The sequence below is a fragment of the Lepus europaeus genome, chromosome 1 (assembly GCF_033115175.1).
Source record: "Lepus europaeus isolate LE1 chromosome 1, mLepTim1.pri, whole genome shotgun sequence".
Classification (NCBI taxonomy): Eukaryota; Metazoa; Chordata; class Mammalia; order Lagomorpha; family Leporidae; genus Lepus; species Lepus europaeus.
The window spans coordinates 108,932,182-108,949,514 of record NC_084827.1 but is presented as its reverse complement, the minus strand read 5'-3'; the positions used below and the strand labels follow the sequence as shown (position 1 = coordinate 108,949,514).

Here is a 17,333-nt window from a genome sequence, read left to right as displayed (position 1 = left end):
CAGATGTTTCTGCAGCTTGCATATCTAGGGTTTACCACATGAATCAATGAGCAGAGTCAAATTTCATAGATACTATATATACTCATATGTACTATTTCAAAATAGCTTTGCTGTCATGTTGAAGTCTATAAATAACACTATTTACTGCTCGTATTTCTGCAATATGGCACCACCTTTGGAGTTACAATGTTTGTTGTTTTTCTTTCTGCCAGCCTACTTCTTGTGAGCAACATTTTGAAAATTCCATACTTTCTTTCATTGTGTAATTACATTACAGTTTCCTTTTAATTAAGCATCCCATACACCATGGATACATTAGTTTGACACAACAGTGGTGAAATATCTGGGCCTTTGGAGTCCCAAAGATCTGGATTTGAATCCTGATCCTGCCTTTTACTAGTTCTGTGGCATAAGACAGATATTCCAAACATTATCCAGAAGTTAAATATTTCAACTTTCTGAGTTAGCATTCCTTTCTTTCTGTTCATCTTTGGGGAAAAGGCAGGATCAGTTAGTTTCTACTTGTTCATGGAAGTCTAGTTCATGCAAAACAGTTTCTTTCCACTGAGTTGACTGCACCCCTGTGAACTTAAAGAGGATTTGCCATATTTCTTATATATTACCACAGCCACATGTTCAAATGCTCCATTTTAATCTTCTTGATGCTACATTATTTTAAAATGGTCTTTCACAGTTACAACCCCAACTGTTATCCTTTGAACTTTCTCTGGTTAGATTCTTTGAGTCAAAGCATGCCTGAATGATTCATAAGCAAGTCTTCAAGGATTGCCTTTTTAAGTGAGTCCTTTGATACCAGTGTCATGAATTAATGATGTTTTGCAATGCATTTTTGTGTCAAAACGTTGGAAGTCTAACTTTAGCTTCCACTGTGTCAATTAAATATGTTTTCCTCTTCTAGTGATAAATCTTTAAAGAGTGAGATGACATGTTCTTTATTGCTCTGAGAGTACTTAGATCAGGAAAAAGGACTTGCTCCAAATTTCAGTATCAATCTGTTTCCTTTTTCTTTCTTTCAGAATCTGTTGACTTATATATGTTTTTTCAAAGAGTAACTGTGTTGTCAAAGGTTTTACTTTTCTGAATTTAAAATGCTTTTATAAAATTCTATCTAAACATAATGAGAACTGTGAGGACAGAGCCTTTTAATTCAATGAGGCTTATGAGAGCAAGAGAAATAGTGATAACCTAGTTTATATAATTAAATGAGATGACTATGTAAATTGTCTAGCACTTTGGAAAATAGTGTTTTCTAAACAAATAAGTCATTGCTCACTGTCATCATATGTTGATTCCATATCTTGAAGTAATAATACAAAAAACATTGTATTTCTCACTTAGGTCTTTACTGGAATCTTTGCAGCTGAAATGGTTTTAAAACTAATTGCAATGGATCCGTATGAGTATTTCCAAGTAGGCTGGAATATTTTTGACAGTCTTATTGTGACTCTAAGTTTAGTGGAGCTTTTTCTAGCAGATGTGGAAGGATTGTCTGTTCTGCGATCATTCAGATTGGTAAATATAAACTAATTTTACCATTATATTCTATAATAAAGACATGTTTTTTTGTCCTATGCATTATTTTATTGTTGAAAATTTGGGGATTCTTGAGAATGAGAATCAAAGGCAAGATTAAGGTATTGACATCTACTAAAATAGCATTCATTCATTAACTAATGCATTTAAACAGTAAAAATTAAATGTACATCTTAATTTTAGGATCCTGAAAACAAATCCAGTTCTTCTCTGAAGTACAATGGAAATATTTTCTTTACTCACTAAGGTGATAATTTGTTTCACAGTGAAAGTTTATGGTTTACATAAGCTCATAACTTTATGGATTTGATAATTAGAGATTAAGTCATTATCCTCCAAATAACTGTTGTCTGTTACAAAAAGATTAAAGTAAATGGACTACTTCACCCCTAAAATTTCACCCCTAAATCATTGGGCTAAATTCAGATGTCTAAATGAAAAACTTATAAAAGTATTAAAAAATAAAATCAATGATAGAGGCTGGCTCCGTGGCGCACTAGATTAATCCTCTGCCTGCAGTGCCTGTATCCCATATGGGTACCAGGTTCTAGTCCCGAATGCTCCTCTTCTAGTCCAGTTCTCTGCTGTGGCCCGAGAAGGCAGTGGAGGATGGCCCAAGTGCTTGGGCCCCTGTACCCACTTGGGAGACCAGGAAGAGGCACTTGGCTCCTGGCTTCAGATTGGCGTAGCTCCGGCTGTTGCGGCCATTTCGGGGGTGAACCAGCAGATGGACGACCTTTCTCTCTGTCTCTCTCTCTCTCTCTCTCTCTCTCTCTCTCACTGTCTCTAACTCTACCTGTCAAATAAATAAATAAAATTCTTTAAAAAAATTAACGATAAAGTACCAGTTGTAAAAAAAATATCAACACTTAAAACCATGGTAAGAATCTTCTATAGCAATCCTGACTAACGTTAAGCTTTATCTTTACTTTTAGCTCCGAGTGTTCAAGTTGGCAAAATCATGGCCAACACTGAACATGCTGATAAAGATCATTGGTAACTCAGTGGGGGCGCTGGGAAACCTTACATTGGTATTGGCCATCATCGTCTTCATTTTTGCTGTGGTCGGCATGCAGCTCTTTGGTAAAAGTTACAAGGAATGTGTCTGCAAGATCAATGATGACTGTTCTCTCCCACGATGGCACATGAATGATTTCTTTCACTCCTTCCTGATTGTGTTCCGCGTACTATGTGGAGAGTGGATAGAGACCATGTGGGACTGTATGGAAGTCGCTGGCCAAGCTATGTGCCTTATTGTTTACATGATGGTCATGGTGATTGGAAACTTAGTGGTATGTAATCAGATATTCATGTTCTTAATATTATCACATGAAATGGTATATTAAAACCTTAGAGTTAACTAAATCTAAGATTATTAATTGGTATGGAGAAAAATAGGCAATAAAACAAAATATTGTAATTTCCCTGGCCAGATAACCTATAATTATGTTTTTCTAATTTCCCTTTATTTATTTTAATGTAAAACCATCCACTATATTCTCTCATTTTGATAACTGGTACCATTCCATCATTTGGTAGTCTTGTGATATGAATTAACTCTGTGGTTTTCATATTCCTTAAAAATACATTCAGATATCAAGCTATTCTGGTAAATAGTACATGATTCAGTTAACAATAACAAAAATGAAGTTATTTTGGACCACAGAAAATAAAAGGACTTGTCTCACAATCCTACAGTCACATATAAGACTTTCTATAAGTCACATATAAGCATATATATCCAGGATCATTAAATTATGGTCCATGGGCCAAATGTAGTCCAATGCCTGTTTTTAGATGGCCTTGGAAGGTAACAGTGATTATTGCATTTTTGAGTGGTTAATAAAATGAGAAGAATAATACTTTATAACATTTGCACATTAAATGAAATTCAGAATTCACTGTCTATAGCAAACTTTTCTTAGGATGTGGACATGTTAATTCATTTACAGCTGTTTTTATACTATACTGGCAGAGGTGAGTAGTTACAATAAAGACTGTTCTACAAAGCCTAAAATTTTTTTTATTATCTGATCCATAACAGAAAAAGTTTGCCAACTACTGGTTTATACCTTTTCTTTATCCATCTTCCTATTATTTTAATGAAGGTATCTTGGCTTATCTTTCTTTTCTGTGTCTTTCTTCTTTGTATTGGTTGATTAAAACTTTCTAGATTAAAGAAGCAAAAAAACTGAGATAAAGTATGCTTCTGTGAGCCACTTGCCTTCAGATAACTCAGGTTGAATGGTCTCAATTGGTCAGTTTGGCATAAACCTCTCATCAAGTATGGTAACAGCCATATGACAAATATCTTCACTTCTCACTGGCATGAAAAGAAGTTGCTAAATTATTTTCCTTGCATCTGTCATATTAAAAGTGCTTCAAAGGACAGACACAGACACACATTCATCACATCACATATGTATGAGGCACACTGCAGATGCACACATTGTGAAATATCCAATATTCTTGACGTATCAGAAATGTACATCATGAATCATAACTCTGTAATTCTTGATAACCCTCAAGTTGCATATGATAACAAATAAATAAATTTCTAATTTTATATAGTCTTACAAATCCCTTCTAACATAGAATAAAATATACATACCCTTGGGTTCTTCTGAGTTTCTTATTCTTAAGTTCCCATAGAAAGAAAGATTGGTTTGTTTGTTTCTTCTTAGAATTTTTTGACATAAACTGTTGAAGTTGTGGGAGGTACAAATTGTAAAAACATGTCACATTAAAGGTATACCAAAAGTAACTTAAATATGTAAATACTTATTCAGGCATCTGCAAAAGCAGGTAGACTTCTTAAGCTCTCAACAAGTTAATCATTCAAAATTCTTTAGCATCTTCTTATGAAAAGAAATGTATTTAGGTATTATTTAGTTGGAAGGCATTGTTTAGGTATTATTTAAGTAAGAATACAGCAAAAATAATTATACACTAGGTCTTGTCCTCAAGATGATTATACTCTCTTAGGACAAAGAAAACTTGTTCACAAAAATTATCAGTCAAGGAAGAGGGGGTAGTGCTAGCTATGAGGTTAAAATAAAATGCACTTAACACTTAGAAAATAAAAATAAATTCTTGGCTGGGTTTCCAGGACAGTTTTGCAGTGAGTCTTTGAAGAATATTTAATATTTTAACTTGAATACAGATGTGAGAATGATGTTTTTTTTGAAAGGCAATGTAGAGTTCTAGTAAAAATATTAGGGTACATTGTAGAGTCTTTATATGGAATTTGTGATGACATATTGTTATTCATTATTTTTCTATCATGGTAATGAAAGAAAATGGAAGTATAATTCAGAAAGTTTACAAGCAAATATTGAATAATTAAAGAACTACCAAGAATATAGAATTAGAAAAGGAGAAGAAACACAAGATTATTTTCTTGATATAGTCCTCCATATTAGGGTTATATGCTAAACTGACCACTCTTTTTTTGTTGTTTTTCTAATTCATTCATTAGTCATTTTACTACCAATTAATTAAAATGATTAATAGCCCTAACTTTTAGAGAGAAGTTTAGAACAATAGAATGTTTTATTTCACTCAGGTTTATATTAGTGATTTCAGCGTAAAAGACAATACGCAAAAGTGTCTTGTTCTACTTGTTTGTAACAGGTGGTAATTATAGGTCAATGTTAGAAGAGTATTTAGGCTCATAAAAGGAAATTTGACGAAGGGACTGCTGTTAAATAAATTAACTTAGTAATGATGTTAACAATGTTGGTGAGGGACCATTCTCTTTGTTCCCTTGCTGATTCTTGGCCTGTGTGTCTGAGCTTGTACTCATAGTTCTCAGGAGCTGGAACGTGCACATCGTGGTACTAGGTCAACCCTCTCTCCTACTTCTCCCATATGCTCTCATCTGTGTGTGTGAAAACGTGCAGGAAGCACCACACTGATTTGTATTGTGGCCTGTTTTTCAGGAGAATGTGCTGATTTTCTTTTTCATTCCCTGTCTTCCCATTTCTCTACATGCCATCCCTACCCTGACATAGGTACTGAATCTATTTCTGGCTTTATTATTAAGCTCGTTTAGTTCAGACAATCTTTCAGCAATTGAAGAAGACACTGATGCAAACAATCTCCAGATTGCAGTGACCAGAATTAAGAAGGGGATAAATTATGTGAAACAAACGTTACGTGAACTTATCCTAAAAGCATTTTCCAAAAAGCCAAAGATTTCCAAGGAGATAAGACAAGCAGAAGATCTAAATAGTAAGAAGGAAAACTATATCTCTAACCGTACACTTGCTGAAATGAGCAAAGATTATAACTTCCACAAGGAAAAAGATAAAATCAGTGGTTTTGGAAGTAGCATGGACAAACACTTGATGGAAGAAAGTGATTGTCAATCATTTATCCATAATCCCAGCCTCACGGTGACAGTACCAATTGCACCTGGGGAATCTGATTTGGAAAATATGAACACTGAGGAACTTAGCAGTGATTCAGAGAGTGAATACAGCAAAGAGGTAAGATTGTTTTATGTACATTGTGTTTCATATAAATTATATGAAATAAATAAAAATTTAGATATTTATTGGCAGAGTTCTAGCGTTGCATTTCTGATGATTAGTTTTTATGTGCAGTTTAGCTTCCTGAAGACTTAATCTCATAAAGTATGATTATTAATAATTGTCTTAATCTTAGCTACCAGCTAAGTACCAGCTTGTTCTTCTCAATCTTCATTCCATGTTTGATGCTAGTTGTAAAGTCATACACAGTCTTTTTCCATGGTGTCAGTTAAATCCACCTCCTTCTGTGTCACCTTTACACCTTTATCCTTGTACTCACTATTCTTTCCTAACCATTACAAGTGGAGTCCCAAATGATCCCTCTGCCTCCATTTTCCATCTACCCTAGTCAACTTACCTGGTTCATTTTACTTAGATTCAATCTTAATTATGTCATTTTTGTAATGTGTCTCCAGTCTCTAAAGTCTACTGACTTACATACTGAACATAAAGCCTTCACACTGTGTCCCCAACTTCCTTGATCAGGAGCATCTCCTAGTACTCACTCATAAATCCACTACCCATAGCAAAGTAATTTCCTTCTAGGTCATAAATACTCTCTACCTATGTCACTTTGCTTGTGATTTCCATCTCCAGTCAAAATTCCATGTGCGTTTCTCAAGGCATGACCCTCATGTTCTTCATCTGTAAAACTATTGCTACCTAAATCATAGTTGCATAAGCCTTAAATAACTTAACACATTAAAATACATAAAATGTTTTAAATAATACTCAAAAGTGCTGAAAATTGTTATGTATCACACCTTTTGATTTTTCCCAAAATGGATGTAACTTCTATCATTTTGAAGGCTATGCAATATTATGTGTCTTTCTGAATTTATAATTGAGTTTATTATTTTTTTAACTTTGGAAAAAATTGTGATTTATATCAAATAGTACTGTAAATTCTTTGAAAATAGGATTTTCATGGCCAGCGCCGCGGCTCAATAGACTAATCCTCCGCCTTGCGGCGCCAGCACACTGCATTCTAGTCCCAGTTGGGGCTCCAGATTCTGTCCCGGTTGCCCCTCTTCCAGGCCAGCTCTCTGTTGTGGCCCGGGAGTGCAGAGGAGGATGGTCCAAGTGCTTGGGCCCTGCACCCCATGGGAGACCAGGAGAAGCACCTGGCTCCTGGCTTCGGATCAGCGTGGTGCGCCAGCCGCAGCGGCCATTGGAGGGTGAACCAACATTAAAGGAAGACCTTTCTGTCTGTCTGTCTCTCTCACTGTCCACTCTGCCTGTCAAAAAAAAATAGGATTTTCTTTAAACACAATTTTTTGAATCCTCCACATAAGCTTTGACTTATGTATTCTAAGTGGGTCAAGGTATGCATGCAACTTTTATTAATATGTGAAATTTAATAGCCATTAGTATGATCACAAATTATTTTATAGTATTGGTATTGTTTTGAAGTTTCAATATATCATTTAAAATAATTTTGTTCTTTTTTTAGGTCATGTTAGAAATTATTTGTCAGATATTTACCAGATGTCTTCTGTCTGCTTAATCTTATTAAAACTTGCCTTCCAAGAATTTATAATACATTTGGGAAAATATATTCAATATTGATTATCAATACATTCTTGTTTATTTCATTTCCATGGTATACAGCACCATAATATACAGGAGATTGGAGCCACCTTACATGGTATAATAAAATGCATGAGCTAATCTTTTAAAAAATTATTTATTTTATATCTGTGAGAGGCAAACACATTCACACTCATAGAGGTGAGGGAGAGTGAGAGGGAGAGAGAGAGAGATGTATCTCTCATTTCCTAGTTCACCTCCCCATGCCTGTAACAACTGGGGCTGAGTGAGGCCTAATGCAGAACCTAAAACTCAATCAGAACATCACAGCTGATTGGCAGGACATCACCTGCTGCTTCTTGGTATACACATCATCAGGGAGCTAGAATCAGGAATGAGCCAGGACTTGGACCCAGGAACTTCAATATAGGATATGGGCATCTCAAAAGGAGCTTTATGCACTATGTCACATGCCCACCTTGGGCTAATCTTTTTAAATCACTAAGCACAGTATTTGAGTTAGAACCCTAAAATATTAGCTTTTATTATAATCTTTGAATTCATCATCATTATTATCATCTAAAAAGTTCAAGTTCTGGAGCTGACATTGCAGCATAGTAGGTAAAGCTGCTGCCTCCAATGCCAGCATCCCCTATGGGTACCTGTTTGTGTTCCAGCTGCTCCACTTCCTATCCATTGCTCTGCTAATGGCCTGGGGAAAGCAGCAGAAGATGTCTCAAGTGTTTGGGCTCTTCCACTCATGTGGGAGATGTGGATGAAGTTCCTATAGTCTGTTGGTTCAGTGCTGCCATTTGCAGCTATCTGGGGAGTGAACCAGCAGATGGAAGATCTCTCTCTCTCTCTCTCTGCCTCTCCCTTTATGTAACTTTTTCAAAATAAATAAATAAATCTCAAAAAAACAAAACAATTTCAGGTTCTTAGTGCCACTGCCTGAAGATTTTCCTTTTTTGTAAGAAATACCAAAGTATATGGTCCAGAGCACGTTCAAACCCAGTTATTACAGAGTTATTACACTGTGACCATGAAGGAAATACCTACATAGTTTTGTAGGGCCTTTCTCTCCAGCTATTTTAGATTAAAATTCTGATAGTAAACTGTTTTTCAATCTGGAGCACCATAAAATGTAGATTTTTAAAATATTTATTATTTGAGAAGCAAATGAAGAGAGAGAGAGAACATGACCCCATGTGTTGATTCACTCCCCAAATGCTTACAACAGGGATAGGTAGTACCAAGTCCAGGGCCAAATTCAGGGATTCAGTCCAGGTCTCCTGTGTGGGTGGCAGGGACCCAATCACTTGAGCCATCACTGCTGCCTCCTTGAGTTTGCACTAGCAGGGAGTTGAAATAAGGAGCTGGAGCTGGGACTCAAACCCAGGCGCTCCAATTTTAGAGGCAGGCATTTTAACAGCCAGGCCAGAAACCTGACTTTGTATCTGCCCACAGTGTCTCTAACCCGATCATGCTAACTTGCCCTAACTCTCACAATTTTTAGCTTCTATCTGACTTCCCAGATTCTTGAGCTGCTGATTCCATCTTTTCTTTTTTCCATGCCTCAGAACAATTTAAAATAGTGATTATTACATTTCTGATGAACTTTGATGAGCCAATAAGACAAATCTTGATCACCCAACAGAGAATATCTCCTGATTCAAAGCTTTAGGTCACATAGTCTCAACGCTACCTTAGGCTGTGGTTAAGAAGGCAGCCTCTGAAGTAGAGTATGTGCCTCACATCCTAGCATTGATATTACTATTTCTATGATTTTGGGCGATTTACAAAAATCCTTTTTAAAAAAATTACTTATATGTAAAATAGAATGGTAATGAACATTACATGATTCAAGTAAATAATTAGACAAATGTCTGTTGAAGAGAAGTGCTCCCTGAGCGATTATTACAGGTATGGAATTGAGCACGCACACTGTCCATAGCTACTTGGTGCAGTTTAAATTTCAGACACACAGCATGATGTCGATCCGGGGTTCACAATTTTAGTGTGTGAAAGACAGAACTTAGGTGGCTTCTCTAGAAAAGCCTGTTCTGGGTTATACCCTAGGAACTCTGCTTAAATCTGGAGGAAAACTCAAAATCCTTATCCCCAGTGCTCCCAATGACTGCCGTGATGGAAAATTCACCTAACTTCTTCCTAGGGCAGTTTAAATTCATATTTCTGAGCTTCATTTTCTTTATACAGAGACTGATGATATATTTCCCCTGGGTCTGTTTAAAGTCCTGCATTTTGAATGAAGGGAAAGAACATCTCTGATCTTTGACACCTCTCCATCTTTCCTTCTCTTCACAAGCTCTCTTTGAAGGACTAGTATCCTCTCCCCCCTGTGCATTTTACGGGGAACTCTCAGTCTTCTAGTGTCAACTCTGAGGTAAACAGTGTTCCTTGTTTTGGTACACAGTTAAATATACATTCCCTAAGCAAGCCAAACTATTTGATATAGAATATCCTACCAGAAAATGACCATACAGATGAGTCAAATAAAGGGTTTTGCAAAGTGACTTAAACAGTTCTGAGAAACCAGTTGGCAGTAGAACCAGCACTTCTCTGAAGCTAAAGTCAGTCTCACAATTAAGAAACACACTCTGTCATCTCCAGGCTTCTCTGTGAGAGTGAGACTCCTGTCACTGCTTCTCAGAAGGCAGGCACTGAATTGATGGCTCCTCTTAAAGCCAGCCATCTCCTGAGGTGCAGTGAGCACACTGCAAGCATTAGTAACACACTACACAGAAAACCATTAGCATAAATTGCCTCTGCACTGCAGACCTCAAATGAAGCATGAAACGTGCTCATTCATCCCGTAAATATTTATTGCATCCTACTAGGCTCCAGGCACTGTGCTATGAATTGGTAAGGGAAAAAAATCCTTCTGTCACCCAGCTGCAATAGTTTAACTTATGCCTTCACATTCTAGTTAAAGTATCAGATCTCAGGGCCTGGATATGGAAGGCTGTAAGCTGTTTCAAGGATGTATTCAATTTCTAGGACTGTCATAACAAAATATCACAAACTTGGTAGCTTAAAAAATAAGAAATATGGCCGGCGCCGTGGCTCAACAGGCTAATCCTCCGCCTTGCGGCGCCGGCACACCGGGTTCTAGTCCCGGTTGGGGCACCGATCCTGTCCCGGTTGCCCCTCTTCCAGGCCAGCTCTCTGCTTGGCCAGGGAGTGCAGTGGAGGATGGCCCAAGTGCTTGGGCCCTGCACCCCATGGGAGACCGGGATAAGTACCTGGCTCCTGCCATCGGATCGGTGCGGTGCGCCGGCCGCAGCGCGCTACCGCGGCGGCCATTGGAGGGTGAACCAACGGCAAAAGGAAGACGTTTCTCTCTGTCTCTCTCTCACTGTCCACTCTGACTGTCAAAAAAAAAAATAAATAAGAAATATTTTTTAATAGTTCTGGGGGCTGGGAGACTGAAAGGGAGGTATCAGTAGGGTCATTCTTGCTCCCTGCAGGCTCTAGGGAGGGACATCCCTTGCTTCTTCCTCACTTGTGATGGCTTAGAAATCCCTGAAGCTTACAGATGCATCACCCCAGTCTCAGGTCTTCTCTTCATGTGGTGGTCTCCTTGTGTGTCTCCATCTTCTCCTTGCCCTAGGAAGACACAAATTTCACTGCATTAGCTCCCATACTCATGACCAAATCTTAACTTGATTACATCTGCAAAGGTGCTATTTGTAAATGAGGTCACGTGAAAAGGTACCTGGATTAGTACTTTAGCCTATCTTCTGGGGATACAATTCAGCATGTAACAAAGCATTTTTATTTAGAAAGATGCATGTATATTGATGCTATTAAAAACCTGTAGAGGCATGATAGGGTTTAATTTACTGGCTTCTTACTTTGACAGACTTGTAGGACAGACAAGTGAAGCTAATAATGTTTGGAAACATAGATCTTCAGGGAAGAAGTGAAGTCAGAGTTGTAGACAAGTTGACATTTTGTGTTAATCCTGGGTTTACACACAGAGTCAATTCCCTGAGAGAGCAACTCTGAGAGAGAAATCTGGGTGTACATTTACTAATGAGTGTTATCAGTAGTAACACCTGTAAAACGATGAGGGCTTCAAAGTGAGCAGAGAGGAAAGTGCAACTGCTACAAGTGCAGCAGAGCCCACAGCTCATCCTACAGCATCTCCAGTGCCAGGGTGAACCTACAGAGTACCAAACTGAAACGAGGGAGTTGGGCCTTTGGACACCTCACCGACCAGTCTTTGGGTACAGGCTTTCCCTCTGCCTTTTCAGGGAAAGGAGTGTATCCCTGTGTACATCAGCTCTTTTCTGCAGTAACAGTTCCCAAAGAGGGACTCACTTATGAGCCTGCAGCAGCAGTCCACCCTTACGGCAACTGGAGGAATGAATGGCTCTCCTGCAAATAAGGGTCTGGGCAGTGCCTCACTGCATCTTGTGGCACTACAGCAACCACAGAAAGTAAGAGGTCAGCTGACCCCCTGCAACACTTGAGAGGTGGATGCACAGAAGAGGCTGAAAAAAACATGTTGTACATTAGCCACTTTGACATATGTGTTTCCTCTTTATGACAGCCCTAGAAAGTTGAAATCATTAATCTGTATTTTTACATTATTCAGATACAAAAATTTGAAAATGATGCTGTTAGCCACAGACGTGTCTGGGGTCTTTTTAAATTTGAGCTTCAAACTTTAACCACCATACTACCTGCCATGGAAAGCCAAGAGTGAGGAGAAAGTTCATTTCTTTTGTGCCACTGTAATAGTGGAATTCATGACTAAATTTTCCATTATAATGGTTTGGTGCATTTGCTAATTTATTATGACTCTAATATTGCCATACTAATTTTGCTTTTAATACTCCTTAATGCTGATATATTATGATATAGTCTGCTTCAATATTCACTGTTAATATTTATAATTTGGATATTTACATTTGTTTCCTCAAAACTGTTTTCTTCACTTCTTTCTTTTAAAGAATCTTTTTTAAAGATTTATTTATTTATTTGAAAGACAGAGTTAGAGAGAAGGAGAGACAGAGAGAGTCTTCTGTCCATTGGTTCACTCCCCAAATGGCCACAATGGCTGGAGCTGGGCCCATCCAAAGCCAGGAGCTTCTTCTGGGTCTCCCATGTGGGTGCAGGTGCCCAAGGACTTGGGCCATCTTCTGGTGCTTTCCCAGGCCATTAGCAAGGAGCTGGATCAGAAGTGGAGCAGCTGGGACTAGAACCAGTGCCCATGTGGGATGCCAGTGTTGCAGGCGGAGGCTTAACTTACAATGCTATAGTGCCAGTCCCTTCTTTCCCTCTTTGATGAACTGATTTTTATGCCTAGACTATATTTATTTCTTAGGACTGTGAACTATTCACTTTCTGTTCATTTACTATGCTCTGAATATTTTTAATTTATGTCTTTGTGCATATCTGTGTATTTTTATTTGTATAAAATTCTCTGGTATATAATGTGCCTTTATTGTGTCCTTTAATGCAAATTGTTGATAGATAATACAAACTTCTATGGACCAAATTTAAGGCTTCTCTGTGAAAGTCTTACTGAGGTAACTGTTAGAAGTCAGTGACACTAAGGATTCTGCAGCTCCCCTCGCTCATTAATGAGATGGAAAAATGCCTTGGAAACATTGCTAAAGTCAAGATCAGTGACTTTATAGTTCTACTTTGTCGTGACCTATTGTGTTATATAGAAAGCCATTAATATAATTGCCATTATTTTTCTACCCATCACTTGTCTGCTTTCTTTCCAGCTTTGTATTCTTTCAGGATAATGTGTACATTTGAGTTTGTTTAATATTAAACCATCATCATATTAAAGCTATGTGAGTATTAAAGAGCTAGAGACCATATCTGTTACTACATTAAGGTATATCTGTTTGGACCTGAATTATTTGATGAGATCTGTTTTACTTAAGGGCACACAAGCAATCTCCATATATATTACTATCTTGTATTACATCAGTATTTTTGGTCAGCAGTCTATTTAGCTGAATATGATGGGATGCTAAACACACAGCTACATAGAGTGTTTTATTTTTATATTTAACAATGTCTAGAAATGAGCAATCCACATGAATTCCACATTTTAGATTCTATCTGTTTTGCCTTCTGCAAGTTTTCACATGTAGCTTTCTTATGCTATCTTGATACCTTTGGTCAGAAATGACTGTTCTACCTAAAGCCTTATATCCAATCGCCAACAGGAAAGAGGTGGCAAGAGATAGAAGTAGTGCTTGTCACACTCACCTGAGAAAGCCAAAGCTTTCATAAGACTTTGCTTGTATTGGCAGGAATAGTGTGACATTGCTACCACTAAGGACAAGTACCCCAGCTGAGGCAGGACATTCATCTGTGTATACTGGTCTCCTGAATAAAATCTGGACTCTCTTAGTAAGGTGCACTGAGGATATTAACAGGGTCTGATACACTCCTATAATGTTTACTGTTATTCCTCTATAAGAATGTTGAGGGAAGTGCAGGAAGGTAATTTAATGTTTTAAAAGATGCATATAATTGAAATAATTTAGAAAAATATGTGTATCTATTATAATTTTATATTTTGAATTTATGTAAATTATCAAGAAATAAACATAAAATTTTATTTACTGAATTATTGAATGTTGGAAAAATACACACAAGAATTTGCAAATATTCAACCATTTTGTATCTACAAAATACAAATTACATTTAGTTCAATGAAAAATCAGACAAAACTTAAAACAGTATCTTTATTCTACCAATATAATCTTTATTAATTAATTAAATAATAATTTACTAAACAGCTATTTCATGTGTTTGTTGTATTTGTGTATACTACAGAAAATATCAGAAATTTCTGTAGCTATGAAAGGCATTGAGTTTTTCTCTCCTAAAAAAATTTTATCAAATATTTTTATACCCTATAAATATTAGGTCTCCAAAAATGCTGTGTAAGGGCTTTTTGCCTTCTACTATTATTTACCCTCAATAATAATAGTAAGCAATCATTGACATCAATATTGTATTGAGTAAGGGACCATTTCAGGCTAAAGGCATATGAAAAGTGGTGGCACTTAAGCCAGAGTGTATAATATAATTTCTTGGGGTGGATATGGTACAGATGGAAATCACAGGCAGAGGAACAGCATTCATATTGTTGACCTGATTCACTCACCCATTTGTCCATCCACCCATTCATCTATTCAATATTAAATTTTGAAAACCATTATCTTCCACAGGACTTAAATGTGCTTACTTGTTTTAAAACATTTATTTAATTGATTTTATTAGAAGATTAGATATTTGCAGCCATAAGTGGACTTCATCATGGGGGTTAAAACACATCCCATGAGGTGAGCATTGTGGTGTAGCAGGTAAAAGCTCCTGCCTGAGATGCTGACATCCCATTCGGGTGCCCGTTGGTGTTGTGGCTGCCCTACTTCTGATCCAGCTCCCTGCTAGTGGCCTTGGAAAAGCAATGGAAGATGGCCCAAGTGTTTGGGTCCTGCCCCTCAATGTGGGAGACCCTGATGAAGCTGCTGGCTCCTGGCATTTGCCTGGCCCAGAGCTGGTCATTGTGGCTATCTGGGGAGTGAACCAGCAGATGGAAGATCTCTCTCTTTCTGTCTCTCTCTCTTTCCCTTTGACTCTGGCTTTCAAAACATAAATTATATTCTTAAAAACAAAAAAAAAAAGACCTTGAGGGTGGCCCGGTGGCTCACTTGGTTAATCCTCCGCCTGTGGTGCCAGCATCCCATATGGGCACTGGGTTCTAGTCCCGGTTGCTCCTCTTCCAGTTCAGCTCTGTTGTGGCCCAGGAAGGCAGTGGAGGATGGCCCAAGTGCTTGGGCCCCTGCACCCACATGGGAGACCAGGAAGAAGCACCTGGCTCCTGGCTTCGGATCGGTGCAGTGCGCCGGCCGTAGCGGCCATTTGCAGGGTGAACCAAAGGAAAAGGAAGACCTTTCTCTCTCTCTCTCTCCCTCTCTCTCTCTCTCTCTCACTGTCTAACTCTACCTGTCAAAAAAAAGACCTCACATCCCCCATCAGAGTAACTTTTAGATTCCTGGGTCTTGACTATAGTGTCTTGCCATAGCACACTCTTGGAAGCAGCAGTGATGGTTCAAGTATATTTGGGTTAAATATTTTAGTCCTTTTACTGTGTGGTGGTTTTAATTAGACTGTTATTAGATCTATTTCTCTTTAGTTTATATCAAGATATTTTTCTTGACAAGCAGTTACTGCCTTCATCAAAAGTATAGCTTAGACATTTTCTTCTTATTGTACTCCAGAAAACGTAAGAATATTTTCCTAAAAATGCGTTTGAGTTGGCAAGATTAATGATTATTTATACTTAGACAATGGGGGGAGATTTGCATTTGATTTAATCTTTTTGTTGATTTCCAGTGTTTATTTGAAAAAGAGAAAACACGTGTTCCAATCTGTGGGTTTTTTCCCCCAAATGACAGCAACAGCTGGGATTGGACGAAATCTAAGCTGAGAGCAAGGAACTCAGTCTAGGTCTGCCATGTGGGTGACATGATCCGAATTACTTGAGCCATCACCTGCTGCTTCTTAGGGTCTGTACTAGCAGGAAGCTGGAGTTAGGAACCAGAGCTAGGGATCAGATCCATGGAATCCAATGTGCGATGTGATTATCTTTAACACCAAGTCAGTGACTACCCCTGATACTTTCTTCTATGCATTGATTCTTAAGAAAGCCAACACTCATCTTTAAAATTTTATTTAGATCAGTTCTTTTTTGCAGGATGGTTTCCAATTACTTGAAAATTCCTATCTTTATTTAATAGGTGCATGTTCCTAAAAGCAATGATATATTGATCTGTTTCTTATTTACATGTTTCCTATTTACATTTTTGTGAATTTGCAAGCATCACTTTCTTAGAAAGTGGTTTTAAAATATTAAACTTTATTAAACATGTTCATTAAAACTAAACCAAGATATGAAAACTTTAGAATATACTTTTTCAAACTTCACATTCTTATTCTAACCCCATGTCCATGGAGACAGTTTTTTTATTATTTGAGATGGAGGGAGAAGGAGATACAGAGGCCTAATGCTTGCCCCAAATACTTATTTTTAAATGTTGCTTGCATTTTAAATAAACAATGCAAAGGATTGTATAGTATTTATAGTATTTTAATATAACCCCTTAAATAACAGTATCATAGAACTGTTTAGTTGGTGTTTGTGTTGAATATTTGATTTTATTACTGTGTTTCAAATATATTGTTTATCATTGAGTATATCACATATGTTTTCAAAATATAACTAATTTCTACTTACAGGAACCTGACTATAACCATTCTAACTTACAGTAGAATAAATTATTGTATCATGCTTCTTCTAAAATTCAGTACCTAACCTTTTTCCTTCTCACAGGGATAAAATCAAACTGGAACAATCAAGAACACAGCTCTGTGCTTTTTACCAGGCAGAGACTTATGTGACCAGTTTTACACAGGTTACCTAAATATAAAAATCATGCATATATGATATTTTTCAGTGTCTTGCATGCTGTTCAGCTACGAAATCTTTCTGCCTGACTCATTGCAAGAAGTAAAAACATAAACAATTGTTCTGTAGATAAATTTATATCACAGCATGTCAATGGGGCAATTCCATTATTTTTTGTGAATCTCTTATTGACCTCCTTAATATATCTTTGTGTCCTTAGGTTTTTTCAAGTGCATTATCTATAGATT

General features: G+C 37.3%; 1 protein-coding gene across 3 annotated transcripts in view; it reads left to right on the top strand.

Annotated features, from left to right (window-relative positions):
* Positions 1–17,333, top strand: part of SCN9A (sodium voltage-gated channel alpha subunit 9) — a 107,506-nt gene that overhangs the window by 40,854 nt on the left and 49,319 nt on the right. For all 3 annotated transcript variants that reach the window (XM_062200223.1, XM_062200228.1, XM_062200219.1), the window contains exons 14-16: positions 1,360–1,533; positions 2,490–2,846; positions 5,568–6,044. In XM_062200223.1, the coding sequence (XP_062056207.1) occupies positions 1,360–1,533; positions 2,490–2,846; positions 5,568–6,044 (1,008 nt within the window). The remainder of the gene's footprint in view (positions 1–1,359; positions 1,534–2,489; positions 2,847–5,567; positions 6,045–17,333) is intronic.